The 27,977-nt window shown below is 41.4% G+C and overlaps 1 protein-coding gene across 1 annotated transcript; it reads left to right on the forward strand.

Annotated features, from left to right (window-relative positions):
• Positions 1–107: 107 nt before the first annotated feature.
• On the forward strand, positions 108–27,950 carry cstf1 (cleavage stimulation factor, 3' pre-RNA, subunit 1). The gene is made up of 6 exons (XM_047348823.1): positions 108–220; positions 530–725; positions 804–1,081; positions 1,159–1,356; positions 3,476–3,866; positions 27,308–27,950. The coding sequence occupies exons 2-6, from the start codon at positions 557–559 to the stop codon at positions 27,565–27,567; spliced, it is 1,296 nt and encodes a 431-aa protein (XP_047204779.1). The 5' UTR covers positions 108–220; positions 530–556; the 3' UTR covers positions 27,568–27,950.
• Positions 27,951–27,977: the final 27 nt, after the last annotated feature.

Raw genomic sequence — 27,977 nt, forward strand, 5'->3', positions numbered from 1 at the left:
AATAAAACTGACAATGAGGAGTTTGTGATAACATTTTTTATATCTAAAATAATAATCCCATTTATATGAATTTCTATTTTCAATGTTGCCTGTGTAGTGGAACGTCAAAAGTCGTCAAAACACATACAAAACAACGTGAATCCGTTTTGTGACGTAAGCACGTCCATTACGTCGAACGTAACACGTTTGACTTCAGGAGCGCTATTGGAACTTCACTCAGGTTTGGATATTCTTAAGGTTTTAATTGTAAAAATAAGTTAAACTGAATTTAAGCGTCGTATGCCAGTTATTACATTGTGTGCCTAATAAAGTCGGCCGCTCAGTCAGGTTGAAGCCTTGTTTTAGCTAGCTGACGGTTGCTTTCCCCGGCTTTAGCAGTAGCATCCAAGCTAACGTTAGCTGCAGAGATACACAGGAGGAGTCATTGTTTCCGACAGTTTATTCCCAGCGCTGTGCAGCATACATGTTGGAATGTTTACCGTAGATATTGTCATTGGATAACTTGGTGATCTGTTGTGTTTGGTGTCAGCTTGCTACGTTGCAGCAGTGAGCCAAAATGTATCGTCCTAAGCCGACTCTAAAGGACCGACAGCACCTATACAGGCTCATCATCAGCCAGCTGCTCCATGATGGATACACCAACATCGCCAACAGCCTCATCAATGAGGTGAAACCACAGAGCGTGGTGTCGCCCTCTGAGCAACTGATGCAGCTTGCCAAGATAGGTATGAGTTGCCCCAACCTTCATCATATTTACCTTAATTTGTTCATCTAAAACTAACAGTACAGATTATCTATCGCAGGAATTGAGAATGACGACAGCGCCGTTCAGTATGCTATTGGCCGCTCAGACACAGTAGCACCTGGCGTGGGCATTGATCTGGAGTTTGATGCAGATGTCCAGACCATGTCCCCAGAGGCCTCAGAGTATGAGACCTGCTACGTCACGTCCCATAAGGGTCCCTGCCGTGTGGCGACATACAGCCGGGATGGTCAACTTATTGCCACAGGCTCAGCTGACGCCTCCATCAAGATTCTGGATACAGAGCGCATGCTGGCTAAAAGTGCCATGCCCATCGAGGTGAGGCAGGTTGTAGTGTACAGTGAGGGTAGACACTGTTGTTCTACTAACATTGTGTTGCTTTGGGTATCTTCTAGGTGATGATGAACGAGACGGCGCAGCAGAACATGGAGAATCATCCTGTCATACGTACGCTTTATGATCATGTGGATGAAGTCACCTGCCTGGCCTTCCATCCAAGTGAACAGATTCTAGCATCTGGCTCAAGAGACTACACCCTAAAACTGTTTGACTACTCAAAGCCCTCTGCTAAAAGAGCTTTTAAATACATACAGGTGAATTATCTTACTTAATTTATTAGCTGTAATGATAGGGGCTGCAACAAACGATTATTTCGCTAATCGATTAATCTGTTGACTATTGTTTTGATTAATCAGTAAATAACCGGATAGCAAAGGATGCTTAATAGGAAATTCTTTGCTGAATTTGAACCAGGTGAAGCTAAAGCTATGCCACTTGAGTTCTGGATGGAGCATATTTACAGACAAGGAAGATTTTTCATCTTAAAGGAAAATTGATGTTTTTTGTACAATTTTGGCCTAATTGAATGTTTTTGTTGTTGTTTTTTTCAGCAAATTACATGTTTCAAAGTCTACGTTCTCCAGTTAACGATTGTTCCAGTACTAAAATAGATGACGATTATTTCAATAACCGATTAATCCGATGAATTGTTTCAACCCTAATAATAATGATCCAACACATAATTCTGACTAATGGTGGGTAGAGAAAAACATTATGTTAACTTGAACAGCAGAATGGCTGAGGGTGGGACACTTTAAGCAGCGAGTAAGCATTATGTACTTTATGTGGTTACAGCATCTCCAGAACTGCACGTCTTGTCCAATATTTCCAGTTTGCGGTGGTCAGAACCTGAACCACATTGAATGATACGCTAGAACAATGTTTTTTGAATCCTGGTCATCAGGACCTACATGTTTTAGGTTTTTCCTTTCTGCCACACACCTGACTTAAATGAATGGGTGATTAACAGGCCTCTGCTGCACTTGATGGCATCCCAGTGACATAATGTAATCATTTCAATCAAGGGTGTTCGAGCAGAGACCTCTAAAAAATGAAGGACTGTGGGCCAGAGGACCAGGGTTGAGAACCATTGCAATAGAAGACCTCCTTAAGTTCTAGCAGCCACAAAGGTGGTTGCTTGTTCTGATAGAAAGTTGGTAGAACACACTGTGCATCACTGTTGGATGCTGAAGGTGGGCCTTTTAGCCTCAGTGGTCTGGTGTGATACAAATGTCTTTTGACAAAATGTGCATCACTTACCTGGGGAGGACTTGATACCTGATAATGGAAAGTAGTAGGGATGGGTACCTTTCACATTTGAGCCAATACGGTACCGATGCCCAGTACCTGGGAATCGGTACCAGTTGTCAGTACTTTTTATGTGTGTTTATGTGGTAATAAATGTTAATTTGTTTAATAATAAAATCTCAAACATTTTCAATTTAACATTTATTTCTCAATATATAAACTTAAATTAATAAATCAAAACAACATCCGGCTGTTGGTACTGTAACATCTCAGTTGTTGCAAACATTTCTTCTCCCATGATGCTGGCTGCAGACGACGAGTCGCTGACCGACGCAGGCGTGCTAACGGTGGCGAATGCAGGAGTTGTAGCCGTAGATCTGAGGGTGACAGAAATTGTCTCTTCAGCCTTGAGAAAAATCTGCTGCTTAACCAGGTGCTTCCTCAGATTAGTATTCCCGCCGCTGGCCTTGCACTTCGTGTCACAAATATTGCAGCAAGCGTAATCTGCATCTGAACAGTGGAGCCATACTTTAGAGCGCTTTCTATCAGCCATGCTTTGTTGATGGTACCAGCAGCTACTGATTTCATTGTGTTTATGTTCATGCAATGCTGTGTTCATGCCCGGCATGGAAAATCAGCCACTCTTCCACTCCCTCTGTGACACAATGATGCTTTTAGGTACCGAAACATGGTACCGTTTGATTTTACGTGAAGCGATACTGTGTAGCTCCGACGGAATTCGGTTGGTACCTATAAAAGTACCCAATTCTGTACCCATCCCTAGGAAGAAGGCAAACCAGCTGGTCAGAATGATACTTTGGGTAATGTCCTGCTGCTTCTGTTCATGTGCTTGTTGCTTTGACATGTAACACATAACCCAGTGCTCTGCTAAAGCATTCATATTCCCTGAAACCTTTTACATTTTGTCTTTTTACTGCCATAAACTTAAATGTACAGCATTTCCCCTTGGATTTAGACATGTTGGCTGACCACTACATAAAATGCTGGGTTTTATTTAATCAAATCAAATTGCATCTGTAGCTTTTGACAACTTGATGTTGACAATACAGGAAACTCAAAAGATCTTCATATATTAACATGTGCTGACCATTTGCTACCCTGCAGGAAGCAGAAATGCTGCGTTCAATCTCCTTCCACCCCTCTGGGGACTTCTTGCTGGTGGGAACACAGCACCCTACACTGCGCCTCTATGATGTCAACACTTTCCAGTGCTTTGTCTCCTGTAACCCACTGGACCAGCACACAGACACCATCAGTGGCGTCAGCTACAACCCTTCTGCCAACAGCTACGTCACCTGCAGCAAGGACGGCAGCATCAAGCTGTGGGATGGTGTCTCCAACCGTTGCGTGACCACCTTTGAGAAGGCCCATGATGGGGCAGAGGTGTGCTCCGCCATCTTCTCCAAGAATTCCAAGTACATCCTGTCCAGTGGAAAAGACTCAGTGGCCAAGCTTTGGGAGATCTCTACTGGTCGGACCCTGGTCAAGTACACAGGTAAGGAACATCTGAACATTCAGGTTCATGTATTCATTTACAGTTAATATTAAAAATGAAAGACAATCCTTTTGATCAAACCTTTTGGAGCAGTAGTGAAAACCAAAACCCAGCAGAACACTGCAAAATGAGTGAAGTCTGGAAATCTGCCTGGACCTGAGGAAGAGTTAATGGCAATAGTGGAAGCTTCCTTGGGCTTCTGCACTGTGGTTGCGGGGTGGTTTCCCTGGGACTCTCCCCTGCTCTTCTCTGCGCAGATTGCGGTAGTTCTCCTGGGGTTCCTGTGCTCTGGGGGGCCTTTGCATGTCTATGGCTCGGATCTCCTCTGTATCTGTCCCAGGTCTAGGGCGCCTATATGCAGTACTCTGCTGTAGTATGGGTTGATATTAGCTGCTCAATACACCTGGCTTGGTGCTCAGGTAGCTAGCCTGTAACCTACTGCTTTACAGACGTACTGTTCATAGCCTTATTACTGCAGTTTTAACTTAAATGAGAGTAATATTTGGCACCCTTCAGGAGGAGCAGTTCTACATTCCTCTGTGCACTATGTACATCATTTCACAAAAGGTTATTACAACCCTAACATTATTAAAACTTTTCACAGCATTGAAGATATGACAGTTTAATACAATGTAAAGTAGTCCGTGCACAGAAGTGCCCAAAGTGTAAATATTAGTGTGGCCACCATTATTTTCCAGCTCTGCCTTGACTCTCGCAGGCATTGAGTTCACCAGAGCTTCACAGATCGCCACTGGACTCCTCTTCCAGTCCTCCATGATGACATCACAGAGCTGTGTTCCTCCACCCTCTATTTGAGGATGCCCCATAGATTCTCTATAGGGTTTAGGTCTGGAGACATGCTTGGCCAGTCCAGAACCTTTATCCTCAGGCTCATTAGGAAGGTAGTGGTTTTCCTGAAGGTGTGTTTGGAGTCATTATCATGTTGGAATGCTGCCCCGCGGCCCAGTGTCTGAAGGTAGGGAATCATGTTCTGCTTTAATATATCACAGTACATGTTGCCATTCATGGTTCCCTCAATGATCTGTAGCTGCTGATAGTCGGCAGCATTCATGCAGCCCTAAACCATGATGCTTCCATCACCATGCTTGACTGTAGGCTTGACTCCCCATTCACAGCTGAGACTTTGCAGCACTAACGAGTCACATGACATCAGGTAAGTGAAAATTGCTAATTGGGCACAAGTTGGACATTTTCATTTAGCGGTGTACTAACTTTTGTTGCCAGCAATTTAGACATTAATGTCTGTGTCGAGTTAATCTGAGGGTACAGCTGTTTAAAGGAAACACTGTTTCCTCCCAGGCTGCACTACATTGTATCAAAGTGTTGAATCTTCACTGTTGTCCCATGAAAAGATATAATAGAACATTAATATCCATGTCAGGGCTCTAGTGTAAAGTGGTCAGTATGACTAGAATAGTGCAATATAAATCCCCACCATTTACTTTGTCAGAATGTGGGCAGTACTCACTTTTGTGAGACACTGTAAGTGAAGAAGACTCCAATCACTTTGGCACTTTCTCTGGGCTCCTATTAAAAGGACTTTACAACATGCAATATGACAGGACATTTTTTAAGATGTGGTCCAGTACAGCTTTGATCTGAAGTCTCAGCTGACATATAGAAAATCTCATGAGAAGCAGTGTAGCATTTTTAACACTTCTTAAATCTTGCCTTCATTTAAGTCCAGAGTGAGATTATGTTTAAAATGGAGAGTTAATGGATTTTTCAGACAAAAACGGAACCTTCTGCACTGCCCTCTGAAACCCATTGATTGCCCACAACACTGTGAAGCTTGACTAGCCCATTACTGCACAGTGATCAAAGTTACAATTTATCTCTCCTACTTGTGCTGCAGACATATGATATTTATCTCGCTGCTCCTTCCTGAGCAGTAAGCAGCAGAACGCCTTTAAGGCTCCACACTGCTTCTGGGATCAAAGCGTATCATCACAATTATCTCGCATGTATAGTTTCTCTATCTCACTAGGGGGGCTGGTTCTGTTAGTGACTTAAGCGTGGGACAGATGCTTTATCAAAGCTGCTAACCATAACTTTGCACATAATACAGCCATTATCTGTTTGCTTTGAAACCCTGCCTCTATTCCACTGAAAAACAGACCTCACCTCAGATCCCCACTCTGAGCTCAACTCCACAGAGCATGAGGGAGGAGAGAACATCAAGGATGAGGCAGATATTTAAGTATCATTGGTGGTGCTCTACTGTAGTGCATATTGTTGTCATTTAACCAGCTCAGTTTTGCATGAAGGGTTGTCTCAGCTCCTTTCTGCTCTGGTCAGTCAAAAACAACATGAGCCAAGGTAGATATGTTTAAGGAGAGTTGCTGCTCCATCTAGCAGGAACATGAGTGAGACAGACAGCAGAGTTGAGGGCAACAGGAATCACATACAAGGGATTTTCAAAGTTAGGAAGAAGTCTCAGCAAGTATCTCCAGAAATGAAACTAGATAACAAAATGTATATCACAGAATAATGTTTACACTATGAACGTTAGAAGACAATTAGAACGTTAGAAGACAATTAGAACGTTAGAAGACAATTAGAACGTTAGAAGACAATTAGAACGTTAGAAGACAATTAGAACGTTAGAAGACAATTAGAAGATACTTCTTGCTACGTAAGAAGATATTTACTTCTTACACAGTCACTTTTCAGATGTGGTTGTCAGAAGGCCTGTTCTCTTTTAGGAGGTTGCTGCCTATAATCCCAGTTTCATGTTTTCTGTAGTGATGTGCAGTCAGGGGAGATAGGTGGGGCTGTGCCTCACCTGTCATCACGAGAAGTAAAATACTAGCAATGAAAAGAGAAATTCTATTTTTCCACTTGACTCGTCGATAAATTTCTTTTCTGTATGTTTCAAAGTTTTTATGGTCAAAATCGCTGAATGTACACATTGCTGATTCAAATACATGGGAGACAGGCAACGTGAGGCAGTAAATAGCTGTGCCTCACCACCGATGGTGCTGTGTTCCACACACACTGACTGAAGTAGGTAGCTGGTGCATGCCCATTGCTGTCTCTCTTTATATCGTCAATATACATGTTGCACACGTACTAAACATGCTGACGTTCCACAGTCTGCCTAATATATTGAATGACTAAATGGAACATATTTAATCTTTCTAATTGGCCATAAATGCACTGTGAAAATGGACAGTTTGAGGCAAAAAGCACCATGCTGCATTGATGGGCGGAGTGCTGAGCCCCATAGGCACAGAAAGCTAACAGCATGTTGCTACACACTCTTCAGTCACACAGGGCAGGGGTGTTTTCACTTCTCAACACTGGAAAAGCATTTTTCTAAACTGCATTTCAGTTTAAACAGGTGATTTTAGAGAGAGGAAGACCGACTGAAAGATCTGCTTCAAACAAGTGGGAGAAAGGTAACCCACTCAACCAGAGTGGTTCACCTGAAAACAGTGCAGAGTACGCAGATTTGACTTGGCAGCACAGACTGAACATTAATGTCCACAACGTGAAGGAGAGGAAGATCTGGGAGATTTTAAGACTCGATTAATGCAACCTGCTTCCATGGACTTCAATATACAAAGAAAGGTCATGCACAGTTATTAATAAAAAAAAAAAAAAAAAGATTGATCAGCCATAATAAGAAAAAGTATTTTAAATTATCACATTTTACCTTATATAAAACATACTTCTGTTTTTCCTTGCTGTGATATTGTTGAACATTATTACATTGATTAAAGCAAAATTAAAAGCTCTTAAATTGATTCAGTTAAGGTCAAAATTGAAATCTAAGCCTCTATTGTGCATATACAGTGTTTATATATTTGCACATCCGACTCCAGAGGAGTCTGTTCCTGGGCTGTCATTAATCCCATCGCACGTCACTGGTTTTCTGACAACCTTATCAGAAAACACTCATGTATTAGTGTTAGGAAATGAAGGAACCTCATAGCGTCAATTAAAAGGAAGATTACTAACAGCAACCTGATCACATTGCTCCACTATGAGGAACATTGTGGGGGACTTCTGGTTGCTTCTTCATATTCAAGGTTTCTTTTGCTTTCAGTTTCTGACTAACTGAAAACTTTAATAAATTTGAGCACTTTATGAATAAACAGATAGAGTCTTTTATCAAAAGAGCCAGTGATCAGGAGCTTATATTTGTTGGCTTTTATTCAGCTTCCATTCTGTAACATGCTCGCTCCAGACAGAGCTCTGGGCAACACATTCATCTGAGTCCTACTTGTTCATTGTTGAATATGCACAGAATACCTCCAGTAAGAAATGGAAACTTTTGCCTAGTTTCTTTACTAGTATAATAAGTCTAGGGTATATTATTGAAGGGAAGTGAAGCATTTGACTGCCTGCTGGTGTCGCTACTGCAGGACAATCACATTTCCATCTGAACATTTTCCTTTTAAACCCTGTTATAAGGTTAAATTCACTGAACCATTTAGTCTACCACATTTATAATTTCCATTCTTTTTCTAATTGACAAAGAAAAAACTAATTTAAGAAATATGTTGGTAGCTTTTTTAAGCTCAACTTGCTACTGTCAGTAGAGGGCTAGTTTAATCACAAGGTGAGTCAAAGTACGAAGTGTTCTTGTACTACCTAGTGTTTGATCAAACTGAATAACTTGGTGGTTTTAGAGCTTTAAACTCTTTCAGATAAATTTGAAAGCCTTCAGTATTCTGGTGAGTTTATGGAAGTTATCAGCTTTTATTACACAATATTGACAGATTCCATAATTTTTTGTCTCTACTTGATCTGAAATAGATGCTTGTTCATTTCTGTCCTTTAGTGTTTTCCCGGAACTGAGCCAATCTGTTCAGCTGGGTTAGTGTCATATCTGGGATTTGGTTTTTCATATAACAAAAAAACTCACTCAAGATCTCCAACAGTAATGACTATATGTTTGTTAGAGGTTAGATTTTATCATGTTTTTTACTCTGACCTTATTTGGCTGTATTGGTAAAAATGTAAACAATGAATTAGAACATTGTATGCAGTAATATATTATTCATCGGGGAGGAGGGACTGAGACAATGAGCCCGGTCTTTGGAACAGCATCAACGCCTCAGCTTCTCTTCTATTGGCTGAGGTCAAGCCTCTTGGAAGTAGCTGCTGAGCCTCTGCCTGGTTTGTAAAAGGAGCTGCTAGCAGAGGCTAATGTCTGCAATGTTGTTGCTAAAGAAGTCAGGCCTGTTGTGGGTTTGGTAGTAGATATTGCTGTTAGTCGAGATAGTTTACTGTGTACTATTGACTCTATCTGAGAGAATACTTCAGTTTGCCAAAGTACTAAGAGGCCTTCACGTTTATGGACCCGCTTTCAAAATAAAAGCATGACTATGACAGTCTAACTAGAAGGAACATATTACAAGATTACTATTACTATAAATGTAACTATATTTCATTTGGGATTCCTAAAGGTGAGGCTCATAAACATGATAAAATTACATAAATCAGCATATTTTTAATAAAACAAAACTGTATTTTATCCCAGGATGATTTTTGTCTCAATTAAGAGTAAAAAGTTCACACGTTTCTCAAAAGTATTATTCATATATAGTGTGGAATTTCACATTGAAATCTCCTGATGAAGACATTAGCCTTGAGTGACTATTAATGTTTTTTAAAGAAAATTGTTCATTATCATAGGGCAATTTCTGTCTAGATTAAAAGTTTAACATCCATAGATGTCAATCCATAAATTTCATCCACATCTGATGTGGAATTTAAAAAGTCCCTAAACATGGGATATTTATGTATACCTCGTCATATCTATAATCCTTAAAATAAATCTGTCTGATTTGGGCTGATACCTCTGGTTATTAACATAAAAAGTGCTATCCACATCTACTGTGGGATTCCGGAATTGTAGCAGTACTAATATGTCTCCTAGTCTCCTGATCGTTTACTGTATTTGTAACACCATTAAAAGAAAATTATATCTTTGTAGGATGAAGCTACATCATTTCTATATTAATTCATATCTGATGTGGAAATTTAAAATGGCACCTCTGGAAGATTAAAAAATAACTCATATTTACACTATAATCATCACTTTAAAAGAAAACTGTCTGCCAGAGACCAATTCCTGTCAAGGTTAGGACTTGACCATCTATGTCACTAAAAGTATACGTATTCAATTCAGTTTTATTTATATAGCACCAATTCACAACACATGTCGTCTCAAGGCACTTCACAAAGGGTTTGGAATGGTGCGGGGTTGTTGGGGAGGTTAGATTAAACTACTGAGTGTTAGAGTTCGGCCATTTTAGAATGGGCTATGTGTTGGGGTACTAAGTAAAATAATAAACTGATAAAGTTTGTCCATGTAGAGCCCACTGGTGGCCATTGTTATACTAAAAACCACAAGGACTGGGGGTACCTCTCTCTGTCAGACTGATTATAACCATTGGAAAAGAAAAGGGGTCGAACAGGTAGCAGAAATGGAGGGTGTGTTTGCACCTAAACCATAACTGAGCCGGTTTAGGTTAAACCTGACTCCCCCTTACTCCATCCAACAGGGAGGGAAGAAGGAAAAGGGTACAAATAATTGGAGAGTGTTGTATCCTGTTGCATTGTGTGAAAGGTGGGTAACTTTAAAATGGGCACAATTCAATTAAATCATATAGATTTCAAGTCAGGCACATTCATTCCAATTAATAACTAACCATTGAACAGTACAGTCGGATTCAGTTATTTATTCAGATTGGTTAATACGTTTTTCTATCTAAGGAAACCCAGCAGATTGCTTCGAGTCAGAGACTTGTAGCAGTCACTCCTTCTGGATGAGCATGTAGAGACAGTGGACAGTCACTGGCGTTGACTTTGCAGCAATCCCTCATACTGAGCAGCATGTAGCGACAGTGGAGAGGAAAAACTCCCTTTTAACAGGAAGAAACCTCCAGCAGAACCAGGCTCACTGTGAGTGGCCATCTGCCATTACCAACTGGGGGTTTGAGAGAACAGAACAGAGAAGGCAAAAGAACACAGAAGCGCTGATCCAAGAGTACTTTCTATGGGAAGGAAAGGTAAATGTTAATGGATGTAGCTCTTTTAGTGGTTTCATCTAAGAAGAAAAAACAGATAAAATCTGAGCCAGTTTTCAAGTTTAGAATATGAGCACATACACAGTAAAAAGTCACAGTAAAAGCTCAGTCAGTAGCTATGTCTAGGAGAAAAATAGGGTTAAACACTGAAAGACTGGGCCATGTGGATCATTGGTAGAGGGTGAGCATTAAGTTGTTGCCAGCAGAAGCTTGGACGATGCCCCCCTCCAGGACGGTGTCACAGGTAGACACAGCGTCAGGCCAGGTGTAGCTTCTAGGAAGAGAAAAGAGAGAGAACATAAAGTTAAAAGCTGAAAAAACTGCAAATGATGCAAAATTGGAGAGTAGTATGAGAATGTAACAGAGTGTGAAAGTGGTCATCATGTCCTGCAGCAGCCTAAGCCTATAGCAGTGAACCAAATGTACAGGTCATTATAAGAACCAAAACAGTGTCACAGCTGATGTTTCCAGGGCAGTTTTATGGGTTGTTCTGTCAGTTTAAACATTCACTCTCATTCAAGCGTTTTCTAAAACAGAAGACAGTAGGGAAGCAGTGGCCACACTTCCTTTTGTGGCTTAGTGATTTTGCTGCTGTTCTTTAGAACTGGTCCATAAACTCCCCTATACTGTTTCATATGAACTAAAAGTGAAATATATGGCTGGTTAGAGGACTGCCATGGCACCAGCAGGTTACTGAGAGCTTCAGGGAAGTCAGAACACAGAGGCACTGATCCAGCAGTACTTTCTATGGGTTAAACATTAATGATTATAGCTCCTTTAGAGGCTTCATCTAGGAGAGAAAAGCAGCTAAGCAGATAAACTCTGAGCTAGTTTTCAAGTCTAGAGGATGAAAGAGAGGACAAACAGTTACGGAGGTGAAAGAAGGAAATCCTAGAAACCCGTTTAATATGGGATTTAAATGACATGTCCTGGTCAAAAATAACACCACGGTTTTTTACTTTACCAGAGGTTAGTTTAATGCCATCCAGATTAATTGATTGACAACTAAGCAATTTCTTTTTCAAAGACTCCGGTCCAAAGACGACAACTTCTGTCTTGTCTGAATTTAGAAGCAGAAAATTTAGTCATCCAAGTTTTTATATCTTCAAGACATGCCTGTAGTCTATCTAACTGGTTGGGCTCATCAGGATTTATGCATATGTAAAGCTGAGTGTCATCAGCATAACAATGAAAATTTATCCTATGCTGCCTGATAATTTTACCTATTGGAAGCATATATATAGTAAAGAGAATTTACCCAAGTACTGAACCCTGTGGTACTCCACAATTAACCCTGGAGTTTAAAGGTGATTTATCATTTACATTAACAAACAGGAATCTGTCAGACAAATACGATTTAAACCAGCCTAGCGCTGTTCCCCTGATCCCTACAGCATATTCCAGCCTTTTTAAGAGAATATTATGATCGACTATATCAAATGCGTCACTGAGATCTAACAGAACCAGTACAGACAAGTCCATTATCTGAGGCCATAAGAATATCATCAGAGACTTTCAGCAGAGCTGTTTCAGTGCTGTGATGAGCTCTGAAACTTGACTGAAACTCTTCAAACAGGTCATTGCTGTGTAAATGTTCACACATTTGATTAGCAACTATTTTCTCAAGAATTTTAGATAAGAATGGAAGATTGGATATAGGTCTGTAATTTTTCAAGTCATCTCGATCAAGTGAAGGTTTCTTAAGTAAAGGTTTAATTACAGCTAACTTAAAAGCCTGTGGTACATATCCATTTACTAAAGATAGATTAATCATATCTAAAATGGGGCTGGTAATCAGAGGGAACACTTCCTTAAATAATTTGGTTGGGATTGGGTCTAACATACAAGTTGAAGGTTTAGATGAAGCTAATATTTCTGATAACACAGGAAGCTCCACAGGATCAAAGCAGTCCAAGCACAAATCAGGTTCTGCAGTTATTTCCAATGTTGCCTCACTTGCTGAGGATGAAGTAATCATCTTCGGGAGTATGTCAAAGATTTTATTTTTAATAGAATCAATTTTATTTAAGAAGAATCCCATAAACTCATGACTGCTAAGAGCTAAGGGAATGGATGGCTCAACAGAGCTATGACTGTGTATGTTTAGCATCTGTACTAAAGAGAAACCTAGGATTATTACATATCTGCTGTTAAAATCTGAAGCCATATTTCTCAGCATTTATACAATATTTTGTCCAGAAGTGTAACACTTGTACTTAGATTTGCAAACGTGAGTTCCTGTTGTACTTTGAAATATAGTATATAGATTCCTTGTTTTTCCAATGACTCTCTCTACATGTTGGACTACTCTGTAGTCCTTACTAATGTAAGCCCTATTTTGGCCTTTACTCTCCAGGGAGCCAGGACTGTAAACTTTGAATAATTTTATGAATAAACATCTTTATGAGTCTTTCATTTAGGAATCCCACATGAAATATAAATAAAACATAGTGGCATTTATATAAACTGAACTCTTAATCATCCTTGAATAAAGGTTCACTGTAAAAAAGATATGTTGAATAATATTAGCCATATTTACCAGGCTTTATTTTTGAAAAATACAGGGGGTTGGACAATGAAACTGAAACACCTGTCATTTTAGTGTGGGAGGTTTCATGGCTAAATTGGACCAGCCTGATAGCCAGTCTTCATTGATTGCACATTGCACCAGTAAGAGCAGAGTGTGAAGGTTCAATTAGCAGGATAAGAGCACAGTTTTGCTAAAAATATTGAAATGCACACAACATTATGGGTGACATACCAGAGTTCAAAAGAGGACAAATTGTTGGTGCATGTCTTGCTGGCGCATCTGTGACCAAGACAGCAAGTCTTTGTGATGTATCAAGAGCCACGGTATCCAGGGTAATTTCAGCATACCACCAAGAAGGACGAACCACATCCAACAGGATTAACTGTGGATGCAAGAGGAAGCTGTCTGAAAGGGATGTTCGGGTGCTAACCCGGATTGTATCCAAAAAACATAAAACCACGGCTGCCCAAATCACGGCAGAATTAAATGTGCACCTCAACTCTCCTGTTTCCACCAGAACTGTCCGTCGGGAGCTCCACAGGGTCAATATACACGGATGGGCTGCTATAGCCAAACCTTTGGTCACTCATGCCAATGCCAAACGTCGGTTTCAATGGTGCAAGGAGCGCAAATCTTGGGCTGTGGACAATGTGAAACATGTATTGTTCTCTGATGAGTCCACCTTTACTGTTTTCCCCACATCCGGGAGAGTTACGGTGTGGAGAAGCTCCAAAGAAGCGTACCACCCAGACTGTTGCATGCCCAGAGTGAAGCATGGGGGTGGATCAGTGATGGTTTGGGCTGCCATATCATGGCATTCCCTTGGCCCAATACTTGTGCTAGATGGGCGCGTCGCTGCTAAGGACTACCGAACCATTCTTCAGGACCACGTGCATCCAATGATTCAAACATTGTATCCTGAAGGCGGTGCCGTGTATCAGGATTACAATGCACCAATACACACAGTAAGACTGGTGAAAGATTGGTTTGATGAACATGAAAGTGAAGTTGAACATTTGTGCCAATTGAGCACAGTGATACCATGGTCAGTAAACCATTCACCAGTGGTTTTGGCACTGTGAGCAGGTGCCAGGTCGTGCTGAAAAATGAAATCTTCATCTCCATAAAGCTTTTCAGCAGATGGGAGCATGAAGTGCTTCAAAATCTCCTGATAGCTAGCTGCATTGACCCTGCCCTTGATAAAACACAGTGGACCAACACCAGCAGCTGACACGGCACCCCAGACCATCACTGACTGTGGGTACTTGACACTGGACTTCTGGCATTTTGGCATTTCCTTCTCCCCAGTCTTCTTCCAGACTCTGGCACCTTGATTTCCGAATGACATGCAGAATTTGCTTTCATCTGAAAAAAGTACTTTGGACCACTGAGAAACAGTCCAGTGCTGCTTCTCTGTAGCCCAGGTCAGGCGCTTCTGCCGCTGTTTCTGGTTCAAAAGTGGCTTGACCTGGGGAATGCGGCACCTGTAGCCCATTTCCTGCACACGCCTGTGCACGGTGGCTCTGGATCTTTCTACTCCAGACTCAGTCCACTGCTTCCGCAGGCCCCCCAAGGTCTGGAATCGTCCCTTCTCCACAATCTTCCTCAGGGTCCGGTCACCTCTTCTCGTTGTGCAGCGTTTTCTGCCACACTTTTTCCTTCCCACAGACTTCCCACTGAGGTGCCTTGATACAGCACTCTGGGAACAGCCTATTCGTTCAGAAATTTCTTTCTGTGTCTTACCCTCTTGCTTGAGGGTGTCAATAGTGGCCTTCTGGACAGCAGTCAGGTCGGCAGTCTTACCCATGATTGGGGTTTTGAGTGATGAACCAGGCTGGGAGTTTTAAAGGCCTCAGGAATCTTTTGCAGGTGCTTAGAGTTAACTCGTTGATTCAGATGATTAGGTTCATAGCTCGTTTAGAGACCCTTTTAATGATATGCTAATTTTGTGAGATAGGAATTTGGGGTTTTCATGAGCTGTATGCCAAAATCATCCGTATTAAGACGATAGAAGACCTGAAATATTTCAGTTAGTGTGCAATGAATCTAAAATATATGAATGTTAAATTTTCATCACGACATTATGGAAAATCCATAATCCACCGTGGGGCTGCACGGTGGCGCAGTTGGTAGCACTGTTGCCTTGCAGCAAGAAGGTCCTGGGTTTGATTCCTGGACTGGGGTCTTTCTGCATGGAGTTTGCATGTTCTCCCCGTGCATGCGTGGGTTCTCACCGGGTACTCCGGTTTCCTCCCACAGTCCAAAGACATGCCTGTTAGGTTAATTGGTCACTCTAAATTGCCCTTAGGTGTATGAATGAGTGTGTGCATGGTTGTTTGTGTGTTGCCCTGCGATGGACTGGCGACCTGTCCAGGGTGTACCCCGCCTCTCGCCCATTGACTGCTGGAGATAGGCACCAGATCCCCGCGACCCACTATGGAATAAGCGGTAGAAAATGACTGACTGATTATGGAAAATAATTAACTTTATCACAATATGCTAATATTTTGAGAAGGACCTGTATATGTCATTCCCAAGACGAATTGACGCTGTATTGGCCGCAAAAGGAGGCCCTACACCATACTAATGAATTGTTGTGGTCTAAAACCAGGTGTTTCAGTTTCATTGTCCAACCTGTATATCTTAATATTTGTTTCAGCAAGTGTCATTGATTGATCAAGATGTCAATTTAATGTTGAAGTTCTTGTAGTATACTGGGGGGAAAAAAGAGGCCCGGGAGTTCCTGACAGACATTATAAGAATGGGTTGGCTGGTTCATTAGCATTATTGAGAAGGGTAAAGATCATTTTTGCCTTGCCATTTTGTTTTATAATCATTTCTTATTTGCTATTGAGGAAACAAATGTCTTAGCTGAATAAAAATTATTTTAAATCTGCATCTGCCTGGGGTGTGAGTATTTTTGGGCTTAGCAGTATTAGTGGTGTTGTGTAAGGTTGGTTTCCTTATTTGTTTGTTAACTTAAACTGATGCTGCATCTGAGAAGAGGAAATTTGAGGGATAGAGGTCTCATCTTTCTAACATGGCTGTTATGCATTATTTGGCCTGTATATTTCAACCCATTGGCGTGCACACACTGAGGGTGTGTGGATGGTTCTGTTGCTAATATTGTTACATGTAGAGCTGAAGGCCTGTATGGATGCGCAGCAGATGACTGTGGCATCAGTTCAGGCCTGATTGAATGAGTAGTTGGCGCTGTGAGATGGTTGTAATGGTTTCAGTGTGCCCCATTTATTTATTTGATAGAAAAATGTAAAACACAAACTTTTATCCTGTGTTCAAATTATGAATCGGGTGATGTAGTGCAAAGCAAATCACTTTGAGTGATAAAGAACTTATCTAGACCAGAAGAAATGTAATGGATTGGTTTGGATCACATTTGAAATTAATTTTTAAATAATTTGAACCGATACTTTCACACAAATCTTTTTTTATTTACTGAAACCAGCACAAACCCACACAATACATTTCTTTTCAGTCAGCACTTCCTTGTGGATTTTTTCTCACACATCAGACTTATTTTTTATTTATTTAGTTGTTTCTTTTATGTTGACAGATTGAGACACTTTAAAATGTAAAAGCTAAATGATGGTCTTCTTTGCTAGTGAGCCCAAACTGCACTCAGTTCAGTCTATTTTTCTTTTACAGTAGCAGATCTAATGTTGGCTCAAAACCTGTGCCAAACATAGTAGCAGTTATTTTTGTTTTGACCAATGAAAAACTGATGCTATAGTAACAGGCTGGGATCATGATGCTTAATAAAAACTCAAAGCAAGACCCGGAAGTCTGTCCTAAATTAGGACACAGCAATAGAAACCCGAACTCAACACTCATGAGAAGTCTCCTGTGGTCTACTATCTTCCTTGTTCTTCCAGAACTACAAGCAGCTCAGCTTTGGTCCAATGACGTAATGACAACTGTTAGAATTTACTCACTAAAGGTAGCTTTATTTTATATACAAATAAAACAATTGTTTAATGTGTAAAGCTATAATTCTGTCGGTTTAAGCGTTTGGTATGACTGATTGTGGCCAACTTCTGAGCTTTGGTTTTGTAAAGTTTGACCTGCCAAGGTGAGTTTCTTCCTATTCAGTTTCTCTTTTAGGAAAGCTAACATTCAAAATACATTGTCTGGGCTTCCTGCTGCTGTCATTCATTATTAGAAGCAGTGGCAATGTGTGTGTGTGTGTGTGTGTGTGTGTGTGTGTATAACTAAGTGCTCATAAAATCATAACAAAACACAATACTTAAAGATCAGTTAACAAAAGAACCCTCTGTAGAACAGTCTAATGTAGATGCTCTTTTCTGTTCTTTGTTTCTGACATTAAGCTCCAACCAAATAAATACCTAAACATCAGGTAACCCTAAACAAGTGGTGTCCAAACCTTTTGTGAAGAGGACCAGATTTGCTGATGTGAAAATGCATGGGGGCTGACTATTCTGACATTCTTTCAACCATTAACATTAAATGCAAATTAACCAATGAATGAAAGTTTGTTGCAAAAGGAATACTTTTTATTTCTTTTCACAGAACACAACTAATAACACGTTTTTATCAAAAATGCTCTGCCTTTTATGTTTGCAGATAACGTCTTGACTGAAAAATAAGTCTTGGAAGATTAAACATGTTTAGGTTTATTTGAAATATTGCATCTATCTCACTATTAAATGCTCACTGGAAACTTCTAAATTCAAGACGTGAACAGGAAAAGAACACCAACTGTTACCTTATTTAGAGGTACAAAACACTGAGGGCCATGTATCACTCGTTCTATGGTTTTTCAGATGACAATTAAAAAGAAATTGACCAGGTCTGGCTCAAAGTCAGTGGCCTTCATGTGCAAGTTGTCACATGGGTGAGGGTCACTTAGTCTTGTCCTCACATGGTTCTTGAGCTTTATAACAGAATGTATTCTCGTACAGGTATGTCGAGACAAACAAGCATTTTCTTAGCAAATATTGGAATCTTTTGCAAAATGTTTTTTTCCAGCTGGTGGTAAAAGTTAAGAAGGAGCTGCTGGTGCTGACTTTGACACTCGACGTCGCACTGCAGCTCAATGAGCTCCAGGTGCAGGTGGTCTGATCCTTTTCAATAACTGAAAAATCCTGGAAGTGCTGTTAAAACTCATCCTCCAGAGATGAGATGACTACTGCATGCCTACAGATATTGTTCTCTGGAAAACTGGACATTATTTCCTACAACGATGGAAAATGTGTGGTATTAATCTGTGTCTGTGAAAGGTAGCTTTTGGAAAGGTTTCAGCTTGGTCCCATAGGCTTTTTAACCCTGATGGCTCGTGTTCAGCCCGTTCAGATCTCATGTTATGTCAACTAAAAATTCTAAATCAGCCAGCATAACAGGAACAGATAGTTCCTGCATCCGTTGTTACTTTTTTCCCAGACATTTTCCAGTTTTCATTGTTATACACAACATCTCCGTATTCAGTCTGGATGTCGAGTAGAAACTGTTGAAACTGGCTGTGGCACAGGGCTCTGGAGCAAAGAAAGTTAATAGACTTTATCACTGGTTTCATAACACATTCATATTTCAGATGTTTGGCACAGAGAACTTGCTTGTAAATAATACAGTGGAGTTTTATAGCTTTGCCTCCTCCTTCGCTGACTTTATTACAGACCAAGGTTGATAATCTGCTCTCCAGCCATGGCAGGGCGCCATCCAGGCTGGTTTCATGTCATCTACGGCATCACAAACGGAAACAAACTCTTGCTTTTTCTCAGGACTTTTTTTCTCCACTTTTTTCATCATGCAGTCTTTGATAAAATCAGCCTCGGTAAAAGAAGGCTTTCTAGGAGATAGCTCCTTCTCTAAAAAGCATGAAAGCATGATTTTGTTTTTCTGGGGGGGGGATTTACAGCTGCATCTGAAGGGATTTCTGGATCCACGTTCTTAAAACATACTACAGATGTTGATCTGCTCTGTGCAGACACACCATGCTAACTGTAAAGCATGGTGGTGGGGAACTGAGGATTTCTGTGGGGTCTGGCTTCACTGTATCTGGTGGAGCTCTGCACGAAGTGGAAGTAATAAATCAGAAATACATTATTTCTGGGCTGATGACACCTTCCAGAGAGTTTTAAAAATATATATTTTGAACTTACCTTGTTGTCAGAAGCATCCGTTCCCAAACGTGACTTATTTGCAAGAATTACGCAGTAAAAAATAAAAACTAAAAACTATATAAATAAAAAGTCCTACAAATTTAAATGTCTTAATGCTACAGCTCCCCCTGCTGTGTGTCAGGAGATGTGACTGAAGGTGAATGGCTACAACATCTTCAGGACATTTTGTTTAGATGTACATAAAATGATGGCTTAATTAATCATTATGTTATTGTTCTAAAATATTTACTATATAGACGGAAACACCCCTCTGATTTTATTGTAACCGTTTCCTAGAACTATCCGTGAAATCATCAACTGTTATTATTGTCTGCTGAAAACCAATTTGATTAGACTTTATGAAAGAAAATCAGGATACAAGTTGATTCCCAATTACAATTCAAAGCAAGAAAGAAAAAAAAAGTAGTAATTAATTATTACAAAATCCCATCTTTTGCCACTAGTGGAGCTCTGCCAGATACAGTGTTTGGAGCCATGTACTCCTTGATGAACCTGCACACCATGCACTTGTTCAACTGGAAACGTACTCGTACTTGTACTCGTCGTCTTCCGCTTTATCCGGGATGGGGGCAGCAGACTCCGCAGACACGCCCAGACGTCCCTCTCCCCAGACACCTCCTCCAGCTCCTCCGGGGGGAGCCCAAGGCATTCCCAGGCCAGCCGAGAGACATAGTCCCTCCACCGTGTCCTGGGCCGTCCCTTGGGCCTCCTCCCGGTGGGACGTGCCTGGAACACCTCCCAAGGAAGGCGTCCAGGAGGCATCCGGTATAGATGCCCGAGCCACCTCAACTGGCTCCTCTCGATATGGAGGAGAAGCGGCTCTACTCCGAGCCCCTCCTGGATGGCCGAGCTCCTCACCCTATCTCTAAGGGAGTGCACGTCCACCCTACGGAGGAAGCTCCGCTGCTTGTATCCGGGATCTCGTTCTTTCGGTCATGACCCAAGGTTCATGGCCATAGATGAGGGTAGGAACGTAGACCGACCGGTAAATCGAGAGCTTCGCTTTTCGGCTCAGCTCTCTCTTCACCACAACGGACCGGCACAGCGCCCCCATTACTGTGGCAGCCGCACCGATCCGTCTGTCGATCTCCCACTCTATTCTTCCCTCACTCGTGAACAAGACCCCGAGATACTTAAACTCATCCACTTGAAGCAGGAACTCCCCTCCAACCTGAAGAGGACAAGCCACCCTTTTCCGGTCGAGAACCATGGCCTCGGACTTGGAGGAGCTGATCTTCATCCCAGCCGCTTCACACTCGGCTGCGGACCGCCCCAGTGCATGCTGTAGGTCTTGGCTAGAGGGGGCCAGCAGGACCACGTCATCTGCAAAAAGAAGAGACGAAATCCTCTGGTCCCCAAACCAGACCCCCTCCGGCCCTTGGCTGCGCCTAGAAATCCTGTCCATAAAAGTTATGAACAGGACTGGTGACAAAGGGCAGCCCTGCCGTAGTCCAACATGCACCAGGAACAGGTCCGACTTAGTGGAAACGCTTTGACTAAATTGGGTCAGAACACAACTGCTTTCAAAAACCATGGCAAATTCTGTCCAGTTTAACTCCAGTATACCTTTGAAAAACTCAACTTGTTTGGTTGTTTTAGAATTCCTCTTTATTTAATCTTGGTTACTAGGTCCAATCACCTGGCCAATGCTACATTAATTGCAAGCATAAAAAAAGAAATTGATGATAAATAATTTAGGAACTCAAGATAGTTGTTACAAAGTGCAGCTATCCACTTCACAGTAACGCAAGCATTGTTCAATAGATTACTGTTGTGTAAACTCTAAAATGGAACAAAATATGTCCACTGAGATGAGTTCATATATTTTCTGTGTGTTTTTTAAAGTTTTCCAAGTCAACGGAACAACAAACTGAATCCCCTTTTTTTCTCCCAATTCAATCAACCCTGAGAGCATTCAAGTGCCACAAGAATGCAGTGCCTATTAGCTTTTGGTTCTTTGTAGCAGAGAGCATAAATAAGGTGGGACCAAGCCAAGAAGAGTAATAAAAATCAGTCATTCAGGGAATTAACCTTCACATACTCAAAGAAGGCACACCAACTTTGGGAAACCGATCACAAGGTAAGGTAACTACAGCATGGAATAAATCTTAAAGCGCAGTGATCTAGTGTTCTCAGGTTGAGGTACTTGCATATAGAACATCACTATAATCAAGCAGTGGTGAAAATGTAGCTGGATACAAGGAGCCTACAAGCTCTAAGAGAATAGCAAGAATTTTTACAGAACTCAAGCCATCCAGTTCACAGACCGAGTTACCAATGTGTGCTTTGAAAGAAGGCTCTTGATCAAGCAGGAAGCCCAGGTACCACCTCTTTATATTTGCCTTTGGCAGATACCATTAGCGGATAATTCTGTAGTAATTGAGGTGTATGTGGAAATACCATGAGATTGTTCTGAGCAAATGTGGAAGAAAATGGGCAACAATAATGTCGTTTTTTTTACGAAATGAAGTGAAACACGATCTGCTTACTTCCCACTGTAAATCATTTATCTGTCAGGGACAATGGGGATACAATAAATGCACTGATATTCTGGTGAGAAATCACTTGATCATTTATTTACGGTTCTCTTGTTCTGACTGGATAGTATAAGCCATTTCTGTTCCACTCAATTATAATGCTGGACAAATGTTCTATACCACTTACTTAAAGGCTGGATGCTGCTGCAAGTGCCTTCAACATTATCACTCTACCTGTGAGGCCACCATTTAATATATCTGATGTTTTCTATGTGTTGTATGGTGTGTGTACGGTGAGAACAGTTGTAAGCACTGTTGTCTTGCAAGCGGGTCATAGGTTTGAATCCCGGCCCATGGTCTTTCTGCATAGAGTTCTTAGAGTACTCTGTAGCCTCTTTTTCATGCAACCACCCTGCCTCTCACCCAATGACTGCTGGAAATGGGTTCCAGCAAGGCAGCCATAGCTGCAGGGATTAAATGTCTATTTGCCATTTAGTCTTTCACACACATAATAATTTAGTCTTTCACACACATAATACCAAACAACCTATGTTAGTTAACATGTTGCTATGTTGCTAAGTGTTTAAATTTCAGAAAAATACAATGTTCATTTCAATTCATTTCATTCATATAGTGCCAGTTCACAACAAATATAATTTCAAGGCACTTTACACAAAAGGTCAATTCATTTCAGTCATACAGACACATTCTATGCAGGTTACATCGATTCCAGTTGAACCAAGGTATCAAACAATGTTCTATCTAATGAAACCCAGCAGAATCCATTGAGTCACTGACTTGCTGGAGGTTTGAGAGAACAGAACAGACGCAAAAAAGAAGCAGCACTGATCCAGGAGTACTTTCTATGTTAAGGAAAAGCAAAACAAGTTTTTAAGTATAATGAGAAACAGAAGTTAAAAGACAACAGGGGGAAATATTTGGCGATTAGCAAGAAACACTCAATAAAGGAGTGGTTCTGCAGGTGGGGACTACAGACCACTTCTCAGTACCTATGCTTTCTGGGTGATGTTTTGGTCACTTTTGAATGTTGGTGGTGCTTTCACACACGTGGTAGCGTGAGACGGACTCTACAACCCACACAAGTGGCTCAGGTAGTGCAGCTCATCAAGAAGGTTTGCTGTGTCTGTCTACGTAGTGTCCAGAGCCTGGAGGCGCTACCAGGAGACAGGCCAGTACACCAGGAGACGTGGAGGAGGCCGTAGGAGGGCAACAACCCAGCAGCAGGACCGCTACCTCTGCCTTTGTGCAAGGAGGAACAGGAGGAGCACTGCCAGAGCCCTGCAAAATGACCTCCAGCAGGCCACAAATGTGCATGTGTCTGCACAAACGGTTAGAAACCGACTCCATGAGGATGGTATGAGGGCCCGACGTCCACATATGGGGGTTGTGTTCACAGCCCAACACCGTGCAGGACGCTTGGCATTTGCAAGAGAACACCAGGATTGGCAAATTCGCCACTGGCGCCCTGTGCTCTTTACAGATGAAAGGAGGTTCAGACTGAGCACATGTGACAGACGTGACAGAGTCTGGAGACACCGTGGAGAACGATCTGCTGCCTGCAACATCCTTCAGCATGACCGGTTTGGCAGTGGGTCAGTAATGGTGTGGGGTGGCATTTCTTTGGAGGGCTGCATGGCCCTCCATGTGCTCGCCAGAGGTAGCCTGACTGCCATTAGGTACCGAGATGAGATCCTCAGACCCCTTGTGAGACCATATGCTGGTGCGGTTGGCCCTGTGTTCCTCCTAATGCAGGACAATGCTAGACCTCATCTGGGTGGAATGTGTCAGCAGTTCCTGCAAGATGAAAACATTGAAGCCATGGACTGGCCCGCCCGTTCCTCAGACCTGAATCCAATTAAGCACATCTGGGACATCATGTCTCGCTCCATCCACCAACGTCGCGTTGCACCACAGACTGTCCAGGAGTTGGTGGATGCTTTAGTCCAGGTCTGGGAGGAGATCCCTCAGGAGACCATCCACCGTCTCATCAGGAGCATGCTCAGGCGTTGTAGGGAGGTCATACAGACACGTGGAGGCCACACACAATACTGAGCCTCATTTTGACTTGTTTTAAGGACATTACATAAAAGTTGTGTTGGGATTATGAATCTGAGAATATTATTTAATATTTTTATATTATATCAAATAATATTTCGGTCTGTTAAGGTTTGTCCTGTGAATACCAGCCCAGTAAGGTGATGGTATTAGGACAAAATAGAAAGTTGTGAGACGAGCTCTGACATTATTGAACAGCATAAACTCTGTAAATATATGGAATGAATTCACACAATTTCTTAAAATACAAGAATTTATTAACAAAAATAAGTCAACTCAAAGTCAAACATATTTCAATCAACAAACTCTTTACCATGCTAAAATAATCCAACTAAACTACCAAGCAGAATTAAAGAATAATGAAGACTAATGGGCTATGTACAATATAAACAAGTTGATGAGAGATGCTTGAAACCATGACCAAAAGAGTGATGCAACATTACCATGCAGTGTTTACGTTTGAGAACCAAGGATTATCTTGAAGAATCTGAAATTGACGTGAAGTTAGTCTTGGAACTAACTTAGACAACCAATCACAATGCAAGATCAGATAAAATATTATTTTAATAAAATAATGTTTTAAATAATGATCTGCTGAATAAAACCAACCTTCTGGATGAACATTTCTCAACGGTGTCTAATTAGCTGCCTTTATTTATTAAAATAATATTTAAAGAAATATTGTTAAGCGAGTATTTTGGAAATGAGCCAAATCTTTCTGGAGAAATGGGGCTTAATGGTGTATACTTAGTTTTCAAATTTAGTAAAATGATGTTTAGGGACTATTATTCACTAGCTTTAAAACTAACAACCTTTCTGTTAAATACTCTTAGTAGCAAGCACGTGTTCTTACCGGTTAGCAGTTGAGCTAACAAAAGAAGCTGATAGCTTAGCACCAGAATCAAACACATACCTTTAAAATACCAGGGTTAATAAAAGGGTTAAAATGCATAAGCGCGGACGGCGCGTTATGATCAATATTCTGTTTGAAATCACCCTTTAAATAAAGTTTGTCTTAACTTTAAAAACACATAAACAAAGAACACAAAACTGAACCTGTGTGCTGCAGATATTATGCTAGTTTGAAGGTGCGGCCGCTGTGTGAACAAAAGGGTTAGCTTCCAGCTAACCTCCGTAGCTGTGGATGAAAGGCGGCTCGTTGCGTCTGCCAACCACACTGCACGTTAGCTGCCGTAATGCGGTCTCCGTTGTCCTTCCTTGGGAAACTGCTGCACTTGGTGTCATGCTGGGAACTCTCTGGAAACAGTTCGCTTCTGCAGATCTCAAAGAACAGTCAAGCAATGCTTGTACCTTGATTACCCCGTTCATGAATGAAAATCACCGGATACGCAGACAGTGATTTATTTCTACTTATCTTGTGTATATGATCGCATGATCTTATGACACCCTTGGATCCAGTTGAAGAGTTTGTCTTTTTGCCAGAAAAGAGACATTAGCGCGCTGCCTCCCCTATCCGGTCCCTCTGGAGGCCGCGTGGAAGAGGTCGGTTTGTTGGGGAGGGGGTTCTCTTATACAGACAGTGGCATCATGGGAACTCTGCTGTTACAGTTTGCTTGGCTGTTGCCAGAAGTAGGTTAATGCAATTTGTTTTGAAAGTTCTATAAAAGTTTGTACCGGAGTTTAATGTTGAAATCCATGGCTGGGTCCCAACAGTTGGATCAGCCTGTAGTGTTTTTCCACTTTAATTTTGTTTGTGATTCCAAATCCAGGCCTCCATTGGTTAATAAATTTGATTTCCTTGATGATTTTTGTGTGATTTTGTTGTCGGCACATTCAACTTTGTACAGAACAAAATATTCAATGAGAATATTTCATTCATTCAGATCTAGGATGTGTTATTTGAGTGTTCCCTTTATTTTTTTTGAGCAGTGTAATTTCTCTAATACATCCTTGGTATATTTTGTTACCCAACAGATTTCCCTGTGCCCATTTATTCCCGTCTTTCCTTTTTCCATTCCTTGGTTGCTGCATTGTCTTTTCTGTCTCAACATACAGCTGAAAATATAAAGACGAACAGCGTCACCGCCTCAACTTTTCTCCTATTGGCTGAGGTCAAGCCTATAGGAAGTAGGTTTTGAAAATGAGCAGCTAGCAGCAGCTAACGTCTTTCATGTTGTTACTAAAAACAAGTCAGCGCCATCTACCGCCAAATCCACAACGCTCCTGTTAGTCCGGATAGTTTACTCCCTCCTGTTGACTCTGAGCGAATACTTCAGTTTGCCAGAGTTGTAAGTATCTACACTTTCACATTACGGACCCGTTTTCAAAATAAACTCATGCCTCAGTGACGTTCTCCAATCTAACCAGAGGAACCATATTTTAAGAACTTTGTTAAATTGGCGTCTTTATACATTTCTAATTATACTTTCTGAAACCCACTTAACCTGGATGGCATCAAATTGACCTCCGGTAATAAAGTAAAAAACCTTGGTGTTATTTTTGACCAGGACATGTCATTTAAATCCCATATTAAACAGGTTTCTAGGATTTCTTTCTTTCACCTCCGGAACTGTTTGTCCTCTCTTTCATCCTCTAGACTTGAAAACTAGCTCAGAGTTTATCTGCTTAGCTGCTTTTCTCTCCTAGATGAAGCCTCTAAAGGAGCTATAATCATTAATGTTTAACCCATAGAAAGTACTCCTGGATCAGTGCATCAGTGCTTCTGTGTTCTTTTTTTCTGTCTCTGCTCTGTTCTCTAAAACCCCCAGTTGGCCGTGACAGATGGCCATTCACACTGAGCCTGGTTCTGCTGGAGGTTTCTTCCTGTTAAAGGGGGGTTTTCCTCTCCACTGTCGCTACATGCTGCTCAGTATGAGGGATTGCTGCAAAGTCAATGCAAGCCACTGTTGCTACATGCTCTTCCAGGAGGAGTGAATGCTATTAATATAGCAATACAAAACCTTTTAACCAATTTGAATAATAAACTGACTCTGACTGCGCTGTTTGATAGTTAGGATTATTTGGAATGTATGTACCAAAAACTTGCAGAGTCTCCTATAGAAGCAGGAAAGTTTGGAATGAGTACTGCAAACAGGACCTTCAGGCTTCCAGCAAGTATTTAACCCTCATTTATAAATGACCCTTGATCAGGACATGTGTGGTCTTTATGTTTCAGGGGCGGGACTTAGCGGCCGTCAGATGCATCGCACACAAGGTGTGTTCAACCATACGGAGGACTACGTGCTGCTGCCTGATGAGCGAACCATCAGTCTCTGCTGCTGGGACTCTAGAACAGCAGAAAGGAAGAACCTGCTTTCTCTGGGCCACAACAACATTGTCCGCTGCATCGTCCATTCACCCACTAACCCCGGCTTCATGACCTGCAGTGATGATTTTAGGGCCCGCTTCTGGTACCGCCGTGCCACCACAGACTGACCCTCTGTGTTCTGACTTCCCTGAAGCTCTCAGTAACCTGCTGGTGCCATGGCAGTCCTCTTACCAGTCATATATTTCACTTTTAGTTGATATGAAACAGTGTAGGGGAGTTTATGGACCGGTTCTAAAGAACAGCAGCAATTGTAATCACTAAGCCACAAAAGGAAGTGTGGCCACTGCTTCCCTACTGTCTTCTGTTTTAGAAAACGCTTGAATGAGAGCGAATGTTTAAACTGAAAGAACAACCCATAAAACTGCCCTGGAAACATCAGCTGTGACACTGTTTTGGTTCTTATAATGACCTGTACATTTGGTTCACTGTCTCTTTGTTGTGTTTTTTTATCTTGTGTTTTGATTTTTAATAAAAAAAAAACAAGCCAAAAGGACGAATATATAAGTTTGTTGGCAAT

Source organism: Girardinichthys multiradiatus, chromosome 20 (assembly GCF_021462225.1).
Source record: "Girardinichthys multiradiatus isolate DD_20200921_A chromosome 20, DD_fGirMul_XY1, whole genome shotgun sequence".
NCBI lineage: Eukaryota > Metazoa > Chordata > Actinopteri > Cyprinodontiformes > Goodeidae > Girardinichthys > Girardinichthys multiradiatus.

Bases quoted from the DNA above. Each gene is read 5' to 3' on its own strand.
- cstf1 (XM_047348823.1), top strand. From the start codon at position 557: ATGTATCGTCCTAAGCCGACTCTAAAGGACCGACAGCACCTATACAGG. The intron at 726-803 runs GTATGAGTTGCC...TATCTATCGCAG, and splicing joins GATGCAGCTTGCCAAGATAG to GAATTGAGAATGACGACAGC. The intron at 1,082-1,158 runs GTGAGGCAGGTT...GGTATCTTCTAG, and splicing joins AAAGTGCCATGCCCATCGAG to GTGATGATGAACGAGACGGC.